Source organism: Populus trichocarpa, chromosome 16 (genome assembly GCF_000002775.5).
Source record: "Populus trichocarpa isolate Nisqually-1 chromosome 16, P.trichocarpa_v4.1, whole genome shotgun sequence".
In the NCBI taxonomy this organism is placed as follows: Eukaryota; Viridiplantae; Streptophyta; class Magnoliopsida; order Malpighiales; family Salicaceae; genus Populus; species Populus trichocarpa.
In genome coordinates this window covers 11135397-11160157 of record NC_037300.2, presented here as the reverse complement: position 1 = coordinate 11160157, position 24761 = coordinate 11135397, and the positions used below count along the sequence as shown (strand labels likewise).

Here is a 24761-nt window from a genome sequence, read left to right as displayed (position 1 = left end):
TTTATTTTATTAACAATTTTTCAAAACAAAGAAAATAGAGAAAAAAAAATAAAAAATATATATTTTTGATATATTTTTATTATTTTTAGTATATTTCAATATCTTTTTAAAAAAAATTTAAAAATTTAAAATTTGTTTTTAACGTATTTAGCTATTAACATGTTTATTTCAAACCATTATCTATTTTTCTCAACATGTGTATGTTAACATTGTCTTTTAAAAAATCATTAAAATAAAAAAATAAAATTAATATATATATAGACAAGGGGAATAAACAATGCAAAGAAAAAAAATGAGATACCAAAATGATTTTTTTTAATTACTTGGGAGAAGAAAAATAAAATTTTATTTTGCCTATAAATAATAGGCCATCTCCAGTTTCGTTCCTAAGACCAGCCACGGACGATAGCATCTCTTTCTTCGCACCGTTCATTGATTCCCTCACCACCTCAGGCTCTATAAAGCTGCTTAAAACAACAAGACAACCATGAATCCAGTCTTCGACAACTTATGAAGCATCTATCCTCCTTTCCTTCACCACCATAGGCAACACAATAGTTTTAGCTAAACACCAGCAGCTCCAATCCAACTTCAACAAGACTAACAACAACAAACTCGACACCTTCAACCTCTTTCACCAGCAACCCATGACGACCACTACAACACTGAACAACCTTCACAACAAACCTGCAATAGTCTATAACAACAAAGAACAATAGACAAAGAAACCAATAGTGAAGGAGAAAGAAACAAATCTGAAGGAGAGAGAAAGTTGAATCTTGAGGTCTCTAGATTTCCTTCCTTGAGTAGTAATGGGCGTCACATCCACTATAGGAGTGAAGAAGAGACCAGGGCGCTTCAGATCCAGCAGCGGCAACACGTGAATCCACGCGCCGACAGTGGTGGAGAGGAGGGGCTGCTTCAATATTCAGTTTAAATTTCTTTTGGTTCTGCTCATGCAAAAACTAACACCATTATTGAAATGGATAAGGTTATCCTTCGAGAATGGCTTAGCTGATGTTAACCATTGTGGTGTGACAAATCAGCTACAGTGTCGAAGGGGTTAATGTTATAATTGAAATATTTTTTTAATGTTTTCTAGTTATGAAAGATGACATTATTACCAAATCACCACTGCTGGGTCTTAGCCACAGTGGCAGTTCTAACCTTTGTTCATCTGTTCCAGATGCAGCGAGGAGAGAAAGGTATGCCTCTTTTGACTCTCCTAAATGTTTTCAATTGTTGAACTCTTTTATGTTTAGTAAAAGGTTTATGTTCGGGAACAAGCAGCTCCAGCTCCATTTGTTTCAATGAGAGAAATGACGAACATGTTCCAATCAAATACAAGAATATTGTCTGTCACACTTTACGGGTATGTTTGTTTTTGCTACTGGATTTGATTTTAGTAATGCGAGATTCATCATTAAAAACAAAATATTCTGTAGTAAAAATATAAATTTATTGTGTTTTTTCTCGTGTTTTTTTTTTTTTTAATTTGTGAAGGGTAATAACAAACTTCTTTTATTTAATTTCATTACCCCAAGTTCTTATTTAACAAAATTGTCATTTGTTTCATTTGTTTCACTTGGGCTTTACGATTTAGGTCGAAAAACCAGGTATATTTCATAAAAATACATTGGGATTATTACATGGGGAAAAATTATAAATTAGGGCAAATTTTCATCCCTTTTTACTATTAAAAAAACATGCTGGACAACCTTGGGAGAGGCCTGGGTCTCCATTTTTATGCTCCATTAAAATGAGAAGAAATAACTCATTTGTATGGGTTTTTTTTTAGGTAGATTAAGTAAAGAACAGAGTGAAAAACATAATCTTTAAGAGTTTGTAGAAGATGAAAACAAGTGAAGGAATGAAGGCTAGAGAGAGAGAGAGCTTGAAATCAAGTGCGAGAGAGCTTGGATTTTAAGAAGAAAAAAACATAATGGGTGAAATGGCTAAAGGTAACCGCTCAATCTTGTTATGGAAGTTAATGCATTTCACCAACCCACCATAAATTCCCTCTGCCCTTATCATACTGCAGCTTATCAGTTTCCGCCGCTTGTCCATGTTTGAGCCCTAACTTAAAAAGCCACCTATGGATTTCTCCTTGTTTTTTTAAAAAGATGAATAAACAATTTCTTTATCCAATCATTCTTAACAGCGTAACTTTCGGACAAGCAGAGGTGATGCTATCTAGGTCACTTTGATCCAAGGGTACATTATCCAAATCCAGGGTTCTTAAATTTGAAATCAATCCCCAGCGCAATATATATGTTTGTTGGTGTTCATTTTCTCTCAAAAGCAGCCAGCAAACTCCGGCGGATTTGTTTTATTTTTCTTCACGAGGTGAGTTTTCTAGCCTCTGTTTGGTTGCTAGGAAAATTTAACTGAAGAGAAAATCAAAACCAAAGACCTAAATATCAGAAGAATTAATCATCTACTGTTCGTTCTATACAAGCGAAAAGTTTTGGAGTTCAATTTATTTTCTCAGTAGCCAAACAAACAAAGGATACAGAAATCTTGATTTGTGAATTTAGTATGTTTTAGTTAATAATTGTTTGATAATTCGTGTGATTGACTTGCTAAATTTGAAAATGATACAGAAATTAGTATGTGCTGTTTCCTCACGGTTCTGCTGGCCGCGAGGACATATTTATATGGAAATTTACTTCGAATGGAGAATTCTCTACAAACACAGCTTATGGTATGTTAGAGGATCATAAATGGATAGCAATTTACATGAAAATATTGATTCTTTTTTTTTTCCTAGAGAAGCTTGTGGTTATTTGAAGTGAATTTGATATGAGAGAGGTCGTTAATGTGAAGAATTTACTTGTTCATAAATGTGACTTAGATGGTCTTCGTGCTTTGGTTACTGTTTTTGGATTCGATGCTCATGCTCTCAGGGTTTACTTGCAATAAAAGTTGTGTGGAGACAATGTAGTCTATTCGTTCTAAACAGTTCATTAGTTTTCCTTGTCAGAACAGAGACATAACAGACTGCAGGTAAATTGATGGCGATGATCAGGGTTAGGATGGGTGTCACAACCTGTATATGAACTGAAAAAAAGGGGGATTTCTAAGTGTGATATATGAATCTGAGTTTTTTACTCTGGACCATGATGGCTAGTATTTTGAGAAAGGGCAAACAGAGGAAATACCTCTTTGAAGCCATATGACTAAAAAAAGGGTTATTTTCTCAGTAACCACAATAAGTTAAAAAGCCACCTACAGATTTCACCTTGTTTTTTTTGAAAAGATGAATAAACAAATTCTTTATCCAATCATTCTTGACAGCGTAAGTTTCGGACAATCAGAGGTGATGATATCTAGGTCACTTTGATCCAAGGGTACATTATCCAAATCCAGGGTTCTTAAATTTAAAATCAATCCCCAGCGCAATATATATGTTTGTTGGTGTTCATTTTCTATCAAAAGCAGCCAGCAAATTCCGGCGGATTTGTTTTCTCTTTCTTCACGAGGTGAGTTTTCTAGCCTCTGTTTGGTTGCTAGGAAAATTCAACTGAAGAGAAAATCAAAACCAAAGACCTAAATATCAGAGGAATTAATCATCTACTGTTCGTTCTATACAAGCAAAAAGTTTTGGAGTTCAATTTATTTTCTCACTAATCAAGGGGTAGCTGTGAAAATGATTCTTCTTTTGCAGGCTGAAATTACCAAGATGTTAGCTGGAGAGATCTATCTGCTATATGAAATAGAACATTCCAACATTGTTAGGTGTGTTGTTTCCTCTAATTATAAAAGAGTTCCTGTCCTTCGTGAACTGGAATAAGATATAAAATAGGTGTGAATGATTCCATAGTTAACCATGCTTGTTAACAATTGAGAATAAGATATAAAATAGGTTATATTGGTGTCCAAATATGCTGAACAACAATCCTGTTTTGAGAGTGCCAATTAGACCATTACATATCAGTGGAGTTTGGACTAAGAATCATTTTGTCCATCCATCATTCTTGCTTTTTAGGAAGCAATTGAATATGAAATTATGAATTTCAGGAGTTACCATGAAATTACTTAATCTTCATCTAATCAAGTATATTCTTTTTAACTCTTTATTCTGGATCATGGCTATAGTTTTTCAGTCAAGATCCTCCTCATCTTGCTGGTTTGTGTGAAAAAAAAAACAAATATCACATGAAAAAAAAACAAAAATGATAAAATCCATGCATATTGTGACTTGAAAACGAGAAGGAATTTCTCAAGTGATAATTGGTTTTCCTTCTATTATAGTGAACAAGTTGGTGATGTGGAATTAGATGATGTCTGGTTTGCCTATCCATCTCGTCCTAACCATATGGTTCTCCAGATAAATTAGCTTCCCTTAACTACCTCTCAAAAGTTGCTCTTGTTGGCCCGAGTGGTGGTAGGAAAAGTACCATTCCTTTTCTTTTTTTCTTTTCTTTTAAGAAATATACTGAGTTCTTATGCTGCTTCATTATTTATACCGAAAATTCCAATTAGAGTGCTTATAGACTAAGTTTGAGGTTTGAAACATAAAGTTGAATGTCACATGCCTCTTATGCTAATATTATTTTGCTTCTTGTAGACCACAAATAGCAAACTTGATTGAAAGGTTTTATGACCCAATCAAGGGAAAGGCTCTCTTAAATGGAGCTCCACTAGTAGAAATATCACACGAAAATCTACACAGGAAGGTAATTTTCATTTTCCCTTTTCATGTCAGATGGGAAAACAAAAGGTGATATACTTTGTTTCTCCCTGACATGAGATGCTCGTATAAATTTTAGATATGCTTGATTAGTTTTTTTGTTTCATAACTTGGTTCTTTTATGGTCTAGAGATTTTCTATCCATAATAGACACAGCCCTGTATTGTATTTGTACAGACAGTATAGTGAGCTAGGAGCCTGTTCTTTTCAACTGCTTTATAGAGCAGAATATAGCCTATGGGTGAGGATAAAGTCAGTAGTATGGATATAGAAAATGCAGCGGTAAGTTTTCTACCTCTTATAAACTTGCCACACAATTCCTCTAACTTTAACTTTCAGCTTTAGCTAACATAACGTCGAAATTGCAGAAAATGGCCAATGCACATGATTTCATATCAAAATTCTCAGATAAATATCAAACTTTCGTAGGAGAACGTGGGCTAAGACTTTCAGGTGGTCAGAAACAGAGAGTAACAATTGCTAGAGCCGTATTGATGAACCCAAGGATCCTCCTCCTTGATGAAGCTACTAGTGCTTTGGATGCTGAAAGTGAATATCTAGTGCAAATCAGTTTGCGAGACAACCTAAACAGTTTTCGTTTTAGTTTCTAAGATTTTTTTTTTCCAAAAACTTGATACCATTTATTCCTCACATTATTTTTTTACAAGTTATCTCATGGTGGAAATTTTGTAGGATGCCATGGATTCTCTAATGAAGGGAAGGACTGTTCTAGTCATAGCCTACAATGAAAATGATACTGAAACTTTTGTTGGCGCATAACACTTGAAATGGACAGTTGTCCACTAGGAGGAGCCTATGGAATTGTTTATTCAGCTACTGACAGAGCTACTAATCAAGGGGTAGCTGTGAAAATAATTCCTTTTTTGCAGGCTGAAATTACCAAGAGGTTGGCTAGAGAGATCTATCTGCTGTATGAAATAGAACATCCCAACATTGTCAGGTGTGCTGTTTCCTCTAATAAGAAAAGAGGTTTTGTCCTCCGATTACCTTTAATATATATAAAAAGTTGATTCACAGGTTACAACGCGCTTTCTTTCATGATGACAAGCTGTGCTTGGTGTTTGAGCTCTTCAGTTGCAATATGAGAGAGCTTTTGGGGCAGGATCACAGAAATTCAAATATCCAGACATAGTAAAGGTAAAAAAATTATTTAACTTGCGTCGTGTTCTTAATTGAGAAAATTTTTGGGTGCTGCAGGAGCTTATGCGATAGATTCTCAGTTGTACCTTGTACTGCCATAGCCTTGGAATTTTACATCGTGATTTGAAACCAGAAAATGTGCACAGTGACTTTGGATCGGCTCGGGTTTCATTCACTCTAACACCACACTTAGCCCCCAGGTGTGAGAAAATAATGCTTTTACTTACTAATCTAAACACATCAGTGTTTTTTTGTTGAAATTCTTCATGCTGTAAGAGTAAGATCTTTGAAAGATTGAGTATATTTTGATTGAATTAAGATTGAATGTTCTTGCAAGAGATTGAATCATGTAACCAACAAGCAACTGTCTTAGGTAAAAAATAAAACATTACACTTAGCAGCTATAATACAGGTTTCCATATCAGCCAAGGTACAAATAAAAGTCTATAACTGAAATAACAAAAAATGAAGACTACGAGGAAATGGTGCAACACTTATTTTCTAGGCAGCAGAGCTAGTTAGTGACTGTAATTGTTGGTTTTGCACTCCAGGACGACCGAACCAACCTATACACTAATGACATTACAGAGTAGTGTGTTCCAGTAGTAGCAAAGAATGCAGTAGCTCCTTTATTTTTTTCCCTCAATTGTCTGAATTCTCATACAAGTACTTGGGGCACGCGATTATACTTGTGCTTCTCAGGTCTCTACTATTGCGTATAGGGCGCTAGAGATGCTCCAACCTACATAGGTGTTGTTGATGTTTGGTCTATAAGATGCATATTTGCTGAGATGGCGAGGGAAAAAGATTTATTTGGAGGGCATTCAGAGATGAGGTATTAAAAAAGATATTCAGGTATCATAAATTTTGTGAATATTAACTTTCTTTTTCATTTTATTGTCTATATCCTATTCAAACATGCTCATTTGGTCGAAATTTCTTATGAAGTATAATTGGAACTCCTAAGAAGGACAAACTCTATTCATTACCATCATTCTCTCTCGCCATTCCCAATAATGAACCCAAGGTAAAGTGATAGTTAGACTCCATAGCTGTTTAAGTGCTTTAAATGCATTTTATTTTCTAATCATAAAATTATGTTGCTGCTCTTAAGATTTAACTAAAGTAGTGCCGCAGTTGAACGATGATTAAATTGATCTCCTTGGAGTTAAGTACTAGTTTGAACTTGTTTATATAATATAACTACACAAAAGAAAGGATGACTTTGAGACTGGACACTCTTGGCTGCGTATGTTCAAGATTTTTCAGTTTAGATTGTTTTTATGCTTTGAATTTATCCGCTTTCTTGGATTGTGATTTGTTTGTGTTTGGGAGTTTGATCTACAGCCTCTACAACACATTAGAAAACAGCATAACCCAGAAGCAGGAACATGCAAAGATCAAACACTAACAAATCACAACCCAAGAAAACAGATAAATTCAAAGCATAAAAACAATCTAAATTGAAAAATCTTGAACATACGCATCCAAGAGTGTCTAGTCTCAAAGTCACCCTTTCTTTTGTGTAGTTATATTATATAAACAAGTTCAACTAGGTACTTAACTCCAAGAAGATCAATTCCATCATCGTTCAACTGCGGCACCACTTTAGTTAAATACTAGGAGCAACAACGTAATTTTATGATTAGAAAATAAAAATGCATTTAAAGCACTTAAATAACTATGGAGTCTAACTGCCACTTTACCTTAGGTTCATTATTAGGAATGGCGAGAGGGAATGCTGGTAATGAACACAGCTCGTTGTCCTTGAGAGTTCTAGTTACACTTCATATGAAATCTCGGGCAAATAAGCAGGTTTGAATATGATGTAGATAATAAAATGAGCAAGAAAGTTAATCTTCACAAAATTCATGACACCTGAATATCTTTTTTTATACCTTGATCTTTGAATGCCCTCCAAATAAATTCTTTTCCCTCGCCATCTTAGCAAATATGCATCCTAAAGACCAAACATCAACAACACCTGTGTAGGTTGAAGCACCTAAAAGGATCTCTAGCACTCTATACGCAATAGTAGTGACCTGAGAAGCACAAGCATAACCACGTGCCCCAAGTACTTGTATGGGAATTCAGATAGTAAAAGGAAAAAATAATTAAAGGAGCTACTGTATTCTTTGCTGCTTCTAGAACACACTACTCTATAGTGTCATTAGTGTATAGGTTGGTTTTGTCGTACTGGAGTACAAAACCAACAACTACAATCACTAATTAGCTCTGCTGCATGCCCGAAAAATAAGTGTTGCATCATTTCCTTTTAGTCTTCATTTTTTTTTAGTTATAGACTTTTCTTTGTACCTTGGCTGATATGGGAGCTTGTACTATAGCTGCTAAGTGTAATGTTTTGTTTTTGACATGAGGCAGTTGCTTGTTGGTTACAGGATCCAATCTCTTGCCAGAACATTTAATCAAAATATACTCAATCTTTTGAAGATCTTACTTTTACAGTAGGAAGAATTTTAGCAGAAAAACACATATATGTTTAGATCAGTAAGTAAAAACATTATTTTCTCATACCTGAAGGCTAAGTGTGATGTTAGAGTGAATGAAACCCTGAGCACCAGCTTTTTTCCAGAGATGAGCGCATTTTCTGGTTTCAAGTCAATATGTAAAATTCCAAGGCTATGACAGTACGAGGTACCACTAAGAATCTATGGCATAAGCTCCTGCAGCACCCAAAACCTTTCTCAATTAAGAACACGATGCAAGTTAAATAATCTTTTTACATTTACTATGTCTTGATCTTTGAATCTCTATGATCCTGCCTCCAAAAGCTCTCTCATATTGAAACAGAAAAGCTCAAACACCAAGCACAACTTGTCATCATGAAAGAAGGCGCGCTGTAACCTGTGAATCAACTTCGTATATATATTAAGGGTCATCGGAGGACAAGACCTCTTTTCTGATTAGAGAAAACAACAAACCTGACAATGTTGGGATGTTTTATTTCATACAACAGATAGATCTCTCCAGCCAACCTCACGGTAATTTTAGCTTGCAAAAGAGGAATCATTTTCACAGCTACCGCTTGATTAGTAGCTCTGTCAGTAGCTGAATAAACAATTTCATTGGCTCCTCCTCCTAGTGGATAACCGTCCATTTCAATTTTGTAATTCTTCATTTGAAATGTCCTGCGCCAATGAAAATTTCGGTATCATTTTCAAATTTAACAAGTCAGTCACATGAATTATCAAACAATTTTTAACTAAAACATACTAAATTCATATATCAAAACTTAAGCCTAATATAATGAATTATGTAGCTAATCTTTGTTTGTTTGGCTATTGAGATAGAATGAATTATCAACTAAAACATACTAAATTATCTTCTTTCTGTGTTACTTCTTCCCTCACATTCATGACCGATCTACCATAAAGTTAAGACATCCAATGTTCATAGTATTATCACTTAAAGTTGAATTAAATCGAATTTGCTTTTCAAACCAATACCAGTAAGAATGAACAACTTCCACCAAATCGTTTCCATTAAAAGGAACATCAACACCAAGAAATATATCCCTACACTTGGACATATGGACTATAACATAATCCTTGGCAGGTACTGATGAAAAGACAAATTCATGTAATAAAACCTTATAAGCACCAAGTTCAACTTGTATGTCACGTAACATTTATACTAAGAAATGTAGAGATGATTAACTAGGGTAACTAGCCTATTAACTAAGGTACTAGTCTCATTAACCAGGGTAACTAGTTTTTCCGATTTCTCATTAACCAAGGTATCTAGTTCCACCACTCATTACTGGACACCAGCCTTATTATCGGGTAACTAGTTCCACACATATTAATATGAAAATAAGAACATACCACAATCAACTTGTTTTTCCATTACTTGACATGAATTTTTTGAATAAAATATCAAGGTGTCAAGCTGTAACAACCCCGATTTCCAACATTCTTTTTCGCGATACATTGGAAATTTTCAGGTAATTTTTTTTTTGATATACTAGTCCCACCAAATTTCTACCAAAATTTCGATAGAGTCTCCCCTATAATAGGAGGTCCCAAGTTATCAACAAAATCATATTACACTTTCAATTTTAATTCACATTCTGATCCAATCATCCTGGATCTCAACCCAACTCATCATCATCAACACAACACATGTTATTCAATAACGTCATATAATGTAATTCAAGTGAAAGATTCGATTTCAACTCTAAACATGCATGGTTAAATAGGTACTTAAAGTTACAAATATTAGATTAAAGTCATACATTCAAATTTACGGATTAATATTACATTTCAAGTTTTAGGAGATAAGACTCTTAATTTACAAATAATTACATGGTCAAAAGCAAAAGGTAACTAAACTAATATCATTTCGGACGCGACCCTGATAGACCTAAAAATAAAAATTAACGTGTACATACAAATATAAAAAGGTAATAACAAACAATAACAATGATAGGTAATAATCTCCATAGAATTTCTTTTGAGACATAAAATTAGGTATAAACCTCTTTTACAACATGCATTTTCAATCTATTACCAATATCCATCTAATATCATATCCCATTTGTTGAGAATAATTTCATCTTGGAAATCTCAACACAACTCAACGATTTTCGAAAGCCATCTCCTTATAAATCAATTCTCACTTTATACCAAGACATTCCTCTCTTAGTATCATTAACTTATCACATTCTTTTGAAATAACTAATCAATATTTTTCCTTTTATTTTTTGGAAGGTAATCGCCGACACTAATAAATCTCATTAGTATCATTAGTCTTCTAATATTGGGCTAGACTAATCAATTATATTCACGTACCGATATTAACACAACCAATTAGTATCATTAACTATTCTTATCTGGAGTATCAAATCTTATTCATAACTGGTTTACCATCAAAGTTGCTGATGTCAAGAACCCTTGACATCATTAGCCTCCTTACCTGGAGTAGCTAATCACACCAGAAATGGTTGCCGATACCAATGTGACCCATTGATATCATTAACTATTCTCGACCCGGAATAGTTAATCAACTTATCTTTTTCATTGAACCAGGAGTAACCATGCCGATGTTAGTAATCTTTACTAACATCATTAGTCACCCAATTGCTCGAGATCGACTAATCAATTTAAAAAATACCTGCATCGATGAAACCTCATTGATACCATTAGCAATCCAAACCCGAATTGCTAATCAATGTCACCCTAAATGCCGGTACCAATGAAACCTCATTGATACCATTAGCTATCCAAACTCGGATAGCTAATCAATGTCACTTGAATTTTTCATTCGTAACGATCCCCTTTCTTTCTTTCTTTTCTTCTTCTTCTTTTCTTTCTTCCTTTTTTTTTTTTTAACATCATATGCATTAAAACCATTGTTGCTAAGTATCATTCACACACAAACTTAGTTATCGATACTACGACCATAATAACATAATTAATTCGATACATAACACACGCAAGTGATCACTCCTATTCATTCAAACATTATCCTAACTAATAGAGGTATAACGTTGCACATAAGGTACTCTTATTCATTTTAATATCATCGAAGCAATAAAACAATAAATTCTGAAATTTATCAATAAGTTTACACAAATTAAAAAGATAAAGTGTGATACACCTGCCTTCACATAAATTATTTAAACACATACACATCATCAGTATAAATCAAGCACATAAGGTCATTAGAACTTGTACAGCTTTGAAGCTTAAGTTCTTTCGACTAAATCCTGATATATCCTTCGAAAGAAACAATTTTTCATAGTTAAATATCAATCTGGAGTGTTTCTGCTTTGTACCCATTATTGCGCTTTCTGTTTTTGTTATCTTGGACTGATTTTATGTCATAATTATTCAGGTTACAGAGAAAAGACTTTGTTTTGTTTTGATGGAAGATCGTATCGGCGAATTGTCTGATGACATTCTGTCTTTCATTCTCTCCTTTTTGACAATGCGGGATGCTGTTAAAACAAGGATACTTTTGTGTAACCTGTATTCTTTTATCTATAGGTGCTGCCCCTACCTGCAACCAGTCCTAAATTCATCTCTCTTAAACAACTGGATCTGTTCATACGGCCATGTATAGATTCTGACCTCCTCACAGTTATCTACCTGTTGAATGCTTCTCCTCTTCTGGAAATCCTACAACTGAAGGTTGGACTTTACGTTTAATGCTCAGGTTAAATGCTTATGTGATGCTGTTAGCAATGAATCTCCATCATTTTTGCTAAATATTATTTTCTGTCACCTAGTTGAAGGGCAAATTCAATTTAATTCAACTTCACATGATATATAATACTATGAACAATATTAGATGTCTTAACTTTGTGGCAGACCGGTCATGAATGTGAGGGAAGAAGTAACGGAGAAAGAAGAGAATACTCTAGGCATACCCATTCACATTTGAAAGAAGTTAAAATGGAGGGATTTCGTGACAAATGGAATGCGATGGAGCTCGCAATATATTTGCTAAAAACACCATTGCACTTGAGCGAATGGTGGTTGTAGTCTCAGATTCCACCTTGCAGATGGACCTAAGACAGAGGGTCGACAATTTATTGCAAAAGGAAAAAGGTAATTCAATGGCGGAACTGATCATCCTTTGATTGCCATACTCTATTTGAAGAGAGTTTTCTCTTTGATAATTTATATTGTGTTCTTAATTATTGTACTGATGCGGACAAGAAGAAAATTTTAAGATGCTTTTCATTTTATTAGTTTTGTATGAAGTTTTCTTATTGTAATAGTTTCAACTTGGCTATTAATTTACCCCATTGCGAAGAAGAATGAATTATGAAAAAATAATTCATTCGTTTTTTGTGATTGTTATCTTTATAGTATTTGACTTTCATTTTTTTGGTTGCTTTAAGATTAACTTAGTGTTTAAATGTTGAGGTTTATTTGTACTTTAGTAAAAGATTTCTGTGGTTCACTTGCATAATGGGGTAAAGTGTATAGTTTGCTTGGAGAGTCGGAAATTAAGAGCGCCAGGTTACACAGTATAATCTTCTTCTTCGCAATTTATATTTTTCATGAAAAATAAATAAATCCAGTGCATCTATATTAGAGCTAGAAGTTAAGTTTTTTTTTTAGAGTACTGGGTGTGTTTGTTTACGTGGTCATGTTATGTTTTAAAAAATAATAATTTAAATTAGTTATTATTTTGTATTTTAAAATTATTTTAATAGTTTTTAAAAAATTATTTTATTAGTTTTGTATGAAGTTTTCTTATTGTAATAGTTTCAACTTGGCTATTAATTTGCCTATGCTAGATGAAAAAACAAAACATAGGTACGTACTATTAGGGGTGAGCAAAAAAACTGAGAAACCGAGTAAGCAACTTGGATATTATAGTTAATGAAAATTAGAAAAAAGAAGAAGAATGAAAGCATGAAAATACCTTATACAATTAACAACTCACATTCACGATTTCTCGGACAAAAAATACAAATCATCCCTTCTTTCTCTCTCTCTCTCTCTCTCTCTATATATGACGAGAGAAGATCGGTTTCTATTGTGAGTTTCTAATAAAATGAAGCAAATATAGAATTTAAACCCTAATTTGTTCAAATTTAATGTTGAAATTCACACCAAGAATTTTAAGCTACGGTTGCATTGTTGTTGCTGCTTACGTTATATTTTTAAATCGTTTTGATGTACTGATGTTAAAAATATTTTTTTTTTAAATATTATTTTAATATATTTCCAAGTAAAAATCATTTTGAAAATCAACCATTAAGTTGCAGTATGATAAGGGTATTGAAAATTTCTAGTAGATTGGTGAAATGCATTAACTTGCATGACAAGATTGAAGGTTTCCTTTAGCCATTTCACCCATTATGTTCTTCTCTCTCTCTCTCTCTCTCACACACACACACTTGATCTCTCTCTCTCTCTCTAGCCTTCATTCCTTTGCACTTGTTTTCATCTTGTACGGACTCTTTAGATTATACTAGTTAGGTGACTCAGATTATGCTGCGGGCTCACTTTTTATTTTTTTAAAAAGTTGAGTTATGATGCTAGCAGGACCCAAGGCTATTTGGGTTCTGCACAGGCAGGGCCTAAGGATAGTTGAGTCTTGGCATGCCTAAGCGCCACGTGTGAGCTGGAGTGTGCCAAGCCCCTAGGCAAGTAGCCCAAGCACCACGTGTGCGCAGGGGTGTGCCCAGCACAGAGGCAGGACTCAGGCGCCACGTGTGCGCAGGGGTGTGGCCACCACTGAGGTAGGATCCAGGCGCCACGTGAGCGCAAGGGGTGTGCCTAGCCCCCAAGTAGCAGCCCAAGCGCCACGTGTCCCCACGTAGTTTTTTTTATAATGGTAATAATAATTTTTAAAAATTTATTAATGATGATGATAATAATAATAATAATAATAGTAATAGTAATTTTTAGTTTTACCTTTCAAATCAAATCTATGATTATTTTTCAATATTAAGAATAATTGTTTTCTAATTTAGTAATTATTTGATTAATAATATTAATAATTATAAAAATAATACTATTTATAACACAAAAGATAATATTTTCAATATTAATACTTTTGATTATAGTAAAAATAATAATATTCATAACACAAATAATAATATTTTTAATTCCAAGAATATTTAGAATGCAAATAATAATATTTTTTATATTAAAAATTTGAATTCTTATAAAAATAAATATTATAACACAAATAATAATATCTTTGATATGAATATGTTAAATTATAAGAAAAATAATAATATTTAGAACCCAAATAATAATATTTTGATATGAATACTTTGTATTATAAGAAAAATAATAATATTTACAACGCAAATTATAATAATTTTTATATTAATACCTGGAATTGTTGAATATTTTTAATAATACTACGTCGCGGGCTAACTTTTTATTTTTATAAAAATTACCATGAAAATTTATAATATAAATGATAATATGTTTTCAATATTAATAGTAATATTTTCTTTGAAATTTATTAATTATTTTATTAATAATATTAATTATAATAAAAATAATAATATTTATAAAATAAATAATAATATTTAGAATCCTAGGATCCAGAAACCTTGGGTTTTGATGGAGGACCCAACAAAATTGAGTCCTTACGCACGACCCATTGATCTTGGATCTTGACGACAGACCCATTTCCCTTGGTTCCAGCGCAATGAGCCAAGCGTCAGGTGTCTCCAAGTGGGGAGCGGGCATGGTTCCCACCCAGCGCGGCTCATAGGGATGTGCATAGTGGTGTGCCCAACACAGAGGCAGTAGCCTAAGTGCCACGTGGGCGCAAGGGATGTGCCCAACCCACAGGCAGCAACTCAAGCGCCACGTGTCCCCACGTATTTTTTTCGATAATAATAACAGTTTTTAAAAATTTATTAATGATGATAATGATAATAATAATAATAATAGTAATAGTAATAGTAATTTTTAGTCTTACCTTTCAAATCAAATCTATGGTTGTTTTTCAATATTAAGAATAATTTTTTATTTCTAATTTAGTAATTATTTTATTAATAATATTACTTATTATAAAAATAATAATATTCATAACACCAAGATAATATTTTTAATATTAATACTTTTGATTATAGTAAAAATAATAATATTCATAACACAAATAATACATTTTTAATTCCAAGAATATTGAAAACGCAAATAATAATATTTTTTATATTAAAAATTTGACTTCTAATAAATATAATAATATTATAACACCAATAATAATATCTTTGATATGAATATGTTGAATTATAAAAAAAATAATATTTTGATATGAATACTTTGAATACTAAGAAAAATAATAATATGTTTTATATCAATACTTTGTGTTATAAGAAAAATAATAATATTGACAATGCAAATTATAATATTTTTTATATTAATACCTAGAATTGTTGAATATTTTTAAAAATACTACGCCGTGGGCTCACTTTTTATTTTTTAAAAAACACCATAAAAATTTATAATATAAATAATAATATGTTTTCAATATTAATAGTAATATTTTCTTTGAAACTTATTAATTATTTTATTAATAATATTAATTATAATTATAATAAAAATAAAAATGAAAATAAAAATAAAAATATTTCTAAAACAAATAATAATATTTAGAATTGACTCCTTATGCATGACCCATTGATCTTGGGTCCTACGCAGGATCCATTCCCCTTGGGTCCACCGGCCAAACCCAAGTGCCAGGCATCCCTAAGTGGAGCGCGGGCATGGACACGCCTAGCGCAGCCCAAGTGTCATGTGTACGCTGGGGTGTGCTGAGCACGGAGGCAGAACCAAAGTGCAACGTTGGCGCAGGGGGGTGCCCAGCGTTGAGGCAGGACCCAAGCGCCACGTGTCCCCACATAGTTTTTCTTCGATAATAATAACTCTTTTTTATAATTTATTGATGATGATCATAATAATAACAGTAATAGTAATAGTAATTTTTAGTTTTACCTTTCAAATCAAATCTATGGTTGTTTTTCAATATTAAGAATAATTTTTTTCTAATTTACTAATTATTTTATTAATAATATTACTTATTATAAAAATAATAATATTGATAACACCAAAGATAATATTTTTAATATTAATACTTTTGATTATAGTAAAAATAATAATATTCATAACACAAATAATACATTTTTAATTCCAAGAATATTGAAAACGCAAATAATAATATTTGTTTATATTAAAAATTTGAATTCTTATAAAAATAATAATATTATGACACCAATAATAATATCTTTGATATGAATATGTTGAATTATAAGAAAAATAATAATATTTACAACTCAAATTATAATAATTTTTATACTCAGAATTGTTGACTATTTTTAATAATACTGTGCCGCGGGCTCACTTTTTATATTTATAAAAAATATCATAAAAATTTATAATATAAATAATAATATGTTTTCAATATTAATAAAAACATTTTCTTTCAAATTTATTAATTATTTTATTAGTAATATTAATTATAATAAAATAATAATATTTCTAAAACAAACAATAATATTTAGAATCCTTGGATCTAGGAACCTCGGGTCTAGCGCCATGACCCATGCGCCAGGTGTCCCCTAGTGGGGCACGGGCATGGCTTACTCCCAGCGCAACCCAAGCACCACGTGTGCGCTGGGGGTGACCAGGCCCCAGGCAGGTAGCCTAAGTGCCACATGTGCGCAGCTCTAGGAGGTGTACCTCCAGCCTGGCGCTTGGGGCCTTTTGGTTGCAGCCTCACACATGCCTCTACTAAACAGTGCAGTCCACAGTGAAAGCACTTATATTCTACAGTACCCGCGCTACAGTTCAGAACAGTGCAATCCACAATGAATTCACTCATAGTAAACAATATTTCACGCTACAGTGAAACACTGATCAGTTTTAGTTATTACATAATCTCCCTAAAAAACCCATACAAATGAGCTTTTTCTTCTCATTTTAATGAAGAATAAAAATGGAGACCCAGGACTTTCTCAAGGTTGTCCAGCATGTCTTTTAATTGGAAAAAGGGATGAAAATTTGCCCTAATTTATAATTTCACCCTTTGTAATTATCCCCATGTATTTTTATGAAACATACCTTGTTTTTTCGACCTAAATTGTAAAGTCTTTTTAAAATTTGATTAACCTAAAATTTTAATCCAAAATAGAAAAATGTATCAGAAAACTCATCGTAAAATTTCAGTGTGATCCAACTGTTAGATTAAGAATTGTGCTAGATAGTATAAAACTAGTCAATAAATGATTTTACATAAAAATTTGAATTTTCTGGTTCAATTCTTGCATCGATCGTATCAGTTATCCCACTAAATCTAAGGGATCATTTCTTTATTTCTAGAAATATTTATTTAAATTTCCTTTATTCTTATATTCGTCAAAACTTGTTGCTAGTTTTGCGGATGTTATGAGATTTTTAACTAAAAATAATAATTCTTATTTTAACTTTATTAATACGTTTAAATTTATTCATGGAGATCATCTCTTTATTATACATCACTTTTATTATGATTTTCATTATTTATTCATTTCTCTTCGTTCTGAGTTCCATCACTTGTTGGGATTTTATTAGCTTCAATCTTACATTTACACGTGGCTTACAACTAGGTTTTAGTAATATTATTAAAAAGTTTCCATAACCTGAATATTCTGTTTTTACATTCAAGAAATTTTAATTTGGCCATAACATAACATAGTTAAGTTATATAGTTAAGTCTATATTATTTGTACTGAAGCAATCCAATAAATATCTTATAAAAAAATTGAGGTGGAAGTACTACAAAAAAGTGAAATAAAACAAAACGAACTTAAACAAAAGAAGCTTATAGTTGAAAGAAGAAAAGGAGAATGAAAATTGTATTATTTTTTATAAAAAAAAATATATAGTATAATTTGAATGAGAAATACAATAAAAAGAGAAAAAATATGATTTTTTGATTTGTATTTTTATTTTCTATTTTTGCACTTTTTTATTCTAATGTTTATTAATAATTCAAATCATACTATATTTCCGAAAACAATATCATAGTATATAAGTTCACAAAACAAATCTAAAAAATCATATTTTATTTAAATTTTTAATTGTATTTCAAATTGAAAATCGTACAATATTAAAAAAAAATGATTTTTTTGTTGTATTCTTTTTCTTTTTCCTTCATCATTTTTATGCCATTTATTCCTTTTTAATTTAAATGTTTCTAATTTTTGTTGATTTTTTTCTTATTAAAGGTCTTATTGATTTTTTATTGAAAATATTTCAGAAGCCTGTAAACTTAATAAAAATATTTAAAAGTTTCCTAAATGTAAGCCTCTGCGCATCTAATTTAGGAGATTTTTCTGCAGGGCTGTATAAGAAAATAGTGTTCAAATCAATTAATTTTATCAACAATAACCCATTTTTTTTTTTTTCAATATAGCATTTGTCATCTGGAGGTTTTTGAGGGTCCCGGGTTCTGGGATGCTAAAAAAGATGTATGTAGTAGTTGGCTAACCTAAATACTAGGGGTGAGAAAAAAATGAAAAATCGATTAAATCAGGAAAACCGGAAAAAAAATAACTGAAAAAACCGAACCGTGAAAAAAACCGATTAAAATTTTGAAAAAACCAACTGGTTCGGTTTCGGTTTTATAAGCCTGAAACCAAAAAAACTGAACTGAACCGAACCCAAACTGAAAAAAACCGAACTGAACCGAACCCAAACTGAAAAAAACCGAGCCAAACTGGGAAAAACCGAGCCAAACTGAAAAAACCGAGCCAAACCGGTTTGAACCGGTTTTTGTCCTAAAAAACCGAACCAAACCGAAACCGGTTGGTTTGAACTGGTTTCGGTTTTTTTTAATTCAATTTGGTTATTTATTTTTGATAAAAACTAAACCGAACTGAAAATAATCTCCTCCACCTCTAGGAAAAGGGCTGAATCCCAATTGAGTGAAGCGAAGAGCTACATGGAACTCTTCTAATGGAGGGATCTCTGGCAAAAATGTAAATTTTTTTAAAGTGCATTCCATAAAGTAAATAATAGAATCCTACCTTAGCGCTATAAAATTAACCGTTCAAGTCAACTGTACTTCCAGGCTGAACCCCAATTGAGTGAAGCGAAGAGCTATATGGAACTCTTCCAATGGAGGGATCTCTGGCAAAAATGTAAATTTAGTCAAGATCGTTCAGCATCCAATAATAATTGCTGGGCATATATGTAAATTCCCCTGTCCTTTATAAGCCCATATAAAAACCCTAGTTTCTTCTTTACAGGTAACTATAAATACAACCATGGCGCGGTTTAATTCAATCAAATTCCCACCAAACCTAAAGGGAGGCCTTTTTGTGCGTGTGTGATCATTCAAGATCAAGAAGCCTTCTCTCCAAAAGCATACACAGATACATACATCTTTCAAGGCAACTCTGTTATTCTAAGGTATGAATGAATACTTGCTTGCTCCTCCACTGTTATTGTTATTTGTTTTTCAATGTCTTTAGGGCTGTTTGTATGACTCTGTTTTTTTTTTTTGGGGTTTATTTTGTTTGGTCATGAGAACTCGTACAGCTTTGAAGCTTAAGTTCTTTCGACTAAATCTTGATATATCCATCGAAAGAAACGATTTTTCACGGTTAAATATCAATCTGGAGTGTTTCTGCTTTGTACCCATTATTGCGCTTTCTGTTTTCGTTATCTTGGACTGATTTCATGTCATAATTATTCAGGTTACAGAGAAAAGACTTTGTCTTGTTTTGATGGAAGATCGTATCAGCGAATTGTCTGATGACATTCTGTCTTTCATTCTCTCCTTTTTGACAATGCAGGATGCTGTTAAAACAAGGTTACTTTCACATAGATGGAGATATCTCTCTCCACCGCTCTCCCATCTTCAGTTTGATGTTTTTACTCTGTTTGGAACCCACGGGGAAAGTAGTTCTAAGTTTGTTACAGCTGTCGATCAAGTTTTGCTAGCTTGCAGAGGTCCAAAAATAGGCACTCTCAAGGTCCGCTTTGGCCTAGGCGATGGCCATGCTTTCCATGTTGATAGGTGGGTTTCATTTTCCTCTGCAATGCAGGTTGAGAAAATAGCTTTTGACTTCTCATGCTCTCCTAAAAGTTGTGGAAGTTATAATTTTCCATGTCATATTCTTCCCGCTGATAAAGCATCTCATTTGAAGCATCTGTGCCTTGTTTCCTGCACGCTGAGGCTTTCTCCTAAATTCACAAGCCAACTCAATCCTTTAAGAACCCTGGATTTGGATGGTGTACCCTTGGATCAAAGTGGCCTAGATATCATCACCTCTGCTTGTCCGAAACTTACGCTGTTGAGAATGATTGGTTGTGGACTGCCTAAGATTGTGTGCATACACGGCCAACTCCTATGTCTGAAGACATTGATCATTCACGATTCTTTGATCAGTGTTGAGCTTAAGTCTATTAATCTTGAAATCTTTGAGTTTTTTGGTCATCCACGAAAACTCACTTTTGTTGACGTTCCGCATCTGAAAAAAGCACTAGTACGGTCGCTTTTTATTTATCGGAGGACATCGCCAATATGCAACGCGCTTGCGAAGGATCTTCCTCAGCTTCAGTTTTTGTCTCTGATAGTAAAGGATGAGGTGCATCAAGGAACGATTACACCATCGCAAGTTTTAATTCCTGCAACTTTTGTGTAACCTGTATTCTTTTATCTATAGGTGCTGCCCCTTCCTGCAACCAGTCCTAAATTCATCTCTCTTAAACAACTGGATCTGTCGATATGGCCGTTTATAGATTCTGACCTCCTCACAGTTATCTACCTGTTGAATGCCTCTCCTCTTCTGGAAATCCTACAACTGAAGGTTGGTCTTTACGTTTTATGCTCAGGCTAAATGCTTATGTGATGCTGTTAGCAATGAATCTCCATCGTTTTTGCTAAATATTATTTTCTGTCACCTAGTTGAGAGGCAAATTCGATTTAATTCAACTTCACATGATATATAATACGATGAACAATATTGGATGTCTTAACTTTGTGGCAGATCGGTCATCAAGGTGAGGGAAGAAGCAACGGAGAAAGAAGAGAATACTCAAGGCATACCCATTCACATTTGAAAGAAGTTAAAATGGAAGGATTTCGTGACAAATGGAATGCGATGGAGCTCGCAATATATTTGCTAAAAAACACCATTGCACTTGAGCGAATGGTGGTTGTAGTCTCAGATTCCACCATGCAGATGGACCTAAGACAGAGGGTCGACAATTTATTGCAAAAGGAAAAAGGTAATTCAACGGCGGAACTGATCATCCTTTGATTGCCATACTCTATTTGAAGAGAGTTTTCTCTTTGATAATTTATATTGTGTTCTTAATTATTGTACTGATGCGGACAAGAAGAAAATTTTTACGATGCTTTTCATTTTATTAGTTTTGTATGAAGTTTTCTTATTGTAATAGATTCAACTTGGCTATTAATTTGCCTATGCCGGATGAAAAAATAGAAGATAGGTAGGTAGCATGACAAATGCAGCAGTTTCATTTAAATTTCCCTCTTCACCTGCTTTGTAAATTAGGGATGTGCCAAAGCAGCTTCTGCAGTAATTCTAGCATGAGGATCGAGAATCAACATTTTCTGCAAAAGCACACATCAACAAGTAAACATGATGATGACAATAACAAATTTCATCATAAATTAATACTGAGCTATCTGATGCTGGTGCTATAGCCTCTACAGCACAGAAAACAATAGAACCCAGAAGGAGGAACACGTAGAGATCAAACTCCCAAACACCAACAAATCACACCCCAAGAAAGCGGATAAATTCAAAGTATAAAAACAATCTAAATTGAAAAATCTTGGACATACGCAGCTAAGAGCGTTCGGTCTCAAAGCCACCCTTTCTTTTGCGTAGTTATATTATATAAACAAGTTCAAACCGATACTTAATTCCAAAGAGATCAATTCCATCATCGTTCAACTGCGGCACCACTTCAGTTAAATCCTAGGAGCAGCAACGTAATTTTATGATTAGAAAATAAAAATGCATTTAAAGCACTTAAACAGCTATGGATTCTAACTGCCACTTTACCTTAGATTCATTATTGGGAATGGCGAGAGAGAATGATGGTAATGAACACGGCTCATCCTTTTTGGGAGTTCAATTATGCTTCATATGAAATCTCGAGCAAATGAGCAGGTTTGAATAGGATATAGACAATTAAATGAGCAAGAAAATTAATCTTGCAAGAGCATTCAATCTTAGTTCAATCAAAATATACCCAATCTTTCGAAGATCTTACTCTTACAGCATGAAGAATTTTAGCAGAAAAACATGGATGCGTTTAGACCAGTAAGTAAAAGCATTATTTTCTCACACTTGGGGGCTAAGTGTGGTGTTAGAGTGAATAAAATCCCGAGCTGATCCAAAGTCACTGAGCACCAGCTTTTTTCCAGAGAGCAGCACATTTTCTGATTTCAAGTCACGATGTAAAATTTCAAGGCTGTGGCAGTACGAGGTACCACTGAGAATCTGTTGCATAAGCTCCTGCAACACTCAAAACTTTTCTCAATTAAGAACAAGACGCAAGTTAAGTAATCTTTGTACCTTTACCATGTCTGGATCTTTGAATCCCTGTGATCCTGCCCCTAAAAGCTCTCTCATATTGAAACTAAAGAGTTCAAACACCAAGCACAACTTGCCATCATGAAAAAAGGCGCGCTGTAACCTGTGAATCAACTTCGTATATACATTAAGGGTCATCGGAGTACAAGACCTCTTTTTTGATTAGAGAAAACAGCACACCTTACAATGTTGAGATGTTCTATTTCATACAACAGATAGATCTCTCCAGCCAACCTCTTAGTAATTTTAACTTGCAAAAGAGGAATCATTTTAATTTCACAGCTACCCCTTAATTAGTAGCTCTGTCAGTAGCTGAATAAACAATTCCATAGGCTTCTCCTCCTAGTAGATAACCGTCCATTTCAATTTTGTAATTCTCCATTTCAAATATCCTGTGCCAACAAAAATTTCTGTATCATTTTCAAATTTAGCAAGTCAGTCACACGAATTATCAAACAATTATTAACGAAAACATGCTAAATTCAAAAATCAAAATTTATAATGGAATGAATTATGTAGCTAATCCTTGTTTGTTTGGCTACTGAGAAACATTTCAGTATCTTTTTCAAATTTAGCAAGTCAGTCGCACAAATTATCAAACAATTTTTATCTAAAACACACCAAATTCACAAATCAAAATTTAGCCTAATAGGATGAATTGTGCAGCTCGTTCCCGCACCATGTGATAGGGGGACCACCACATTAATCAAGAAGAGAGGCAGCTGGCTGCCTCTTTAATTTAAATGTGTCTGCCACTGTAGAAGGCAGACGAGAGAGAGGGAGAACAGAATTAAAAGAGAGCAAAAACAGAGGAGAAAACCGAGAGAAAGAAAGAAGAGGAGGCAGCAGAGCAGTCTGTCTTCTTTCTTCAATTTGCAGTTCGTTCACCGTTGGATCGGGCTGAGATTTGGACAGCAGCTTCTAGACACGTTACTCTTCATTCTGAACGGTTGGATTGAAAAATGGTGGTGTGGAAGCTAGTCGTTTTGACAAAAAACGGGGCTGTCAGTGTTGTGAGCTTTTCTCTAACATTACTCTCTTTAATCTTGTTGTAATCCGAGAATAAGTTGTTCTTGATGATATATATGTTGTAGCCCTTAGTTTAATCTGAGGAAGAACTATTGTGAACCCATTATTTGTGATAGTGGAAGTTTTTAGGTGGACTCCGGTCCCGTGGTTTTTCCCGTATCGGGTTTTCCACATAAAAATCTTGGTGTTGATTTGTGTGATTGTTGTATTATATTTGTTCATTGTTTGATTCTGTTTTTTACTGCACAAAGAGGGAAAAAGGATTGGGACTTGTGAATTGTGAATTGTATTCCGCTGAATTGATCCGGTTAGTTGTCCCTAGTTTTCCCAACAGAATTTTCCTAGCAACCAAATAGAGACTAGAAAACTCACCTCCCGAATGAAAACTAATCCACCGGAGTTTGCTAGCTGTTTTTGAGAGAAAATGAACACCAACAAACATGTATATTGCGTGTTCCACGATCTAAGCTAATTTAAAGACGACATGTGTGCTAAGAGAAGAGGGGGAAGTATATGATCCTTTGCGCTGGGGATTGATTTCAAATTTAAATATATTTATTTAAATACAAACCACGGTATTTCATTTAATAATCATCGTCTTCTTATGCATCTTTCTTTTGGATTAATTTGAGTGCAGATATATATATTTTAGAGTTTTTTTAGAGTTTTTATCATATATATATATATATATATATATATATATATTTTGATATTAACTTGTTTCATGGTGGTCTAATACGAATTATACATGATTTCTATTGTTTCAATCGATAATAGATCATACATCAAACCCTAACAATGCAGTCGATAATAACTCTT

General features: G+C 33.4%; 1 protein-coding gene across 32 annotated transcripts; it reads left to right on the top strand.

Moving 5' to 3' along the window:
* Positions 1 to 327: 327 nt before the first annotated feature.
* Positions 328 to 21834, top strand: LOC112324462 (F-box/FBD/LRR-repeat protein At5g56420). Of its 32 annotated transcripts, none has more exons than XM_052448108.1 (12): positions 365 to 1205; positions 1291 to 1372; positions 2162 to 2346; positions 2604 to 2704; positions 3668 to 3738; positions 4571 to 4679; positions 4871 to 4975; positions 5062 to 5654; positions 5732 to 11710; positions 20037 to 20930; positions 21009 to 21152; positions 21333 to 21834. In XM_052448108.1, the coding sequence occupies exons 10-12, from the start codon at positions 20067 to 20069 to the stop codon at positions 21603 to 21605; spliced, it is 1281 nt and encodes a 426-aa protein (XP_052304068.1). In that variant the 5' UTR covers positions 365 to 1205; positions 1291 to 1372; positions 2162 to 2346; positions 2604 to 2704; positions 3668 to 3738; positions 4571 to 4679; positions 4871 to 4975; positions 5062 to 5654; positions 5732 to 11710; positions 20037 to 20066; the 3' UTR covers positions 21606 to 21834. The 32 variants fall into 32 exon arrangements, 28 of the variants coding, with proteins under 28 accessions (XP_052304074.1, XP_052304075.1, XP_052304073.1 ...); XM_052448104.1 differs by having other exon boundaries at positions 3298 to 3738; XM_052448089.1 differs by lacking the exon at positions 2604 to 2704 and adding an exon at positions 1799 to 1961.
* Positions 21835 to 24761: the final 2927 nt, after the last annotated feature.

Excerpts from the sequence above, each read along its gene's own strand:
- LOC112324462 (XM_052448111.1), top strand. The coding sequence starts at position 20,067 with ATGGAAGATCGTATCAGCGAATTGTCTGATGACATTCTGTCTTTCATT. Across the intron at positions 20,931-21,008 it reads CTCTGATAGTAAAGGATGAG|GTGCTGCCCCTTCCTGCAAC; the intron begins GTGCATCAAGGA and ends TTTTATCTATAG. Across the intron at positions 21,153-21,332 it reads TGGAAATCCTACAACTGAAG|ATCGGTCATCAAGGTGAGGG; the intron begins GTTGGTCTTTAC and ends ACTTTGTGGCAG.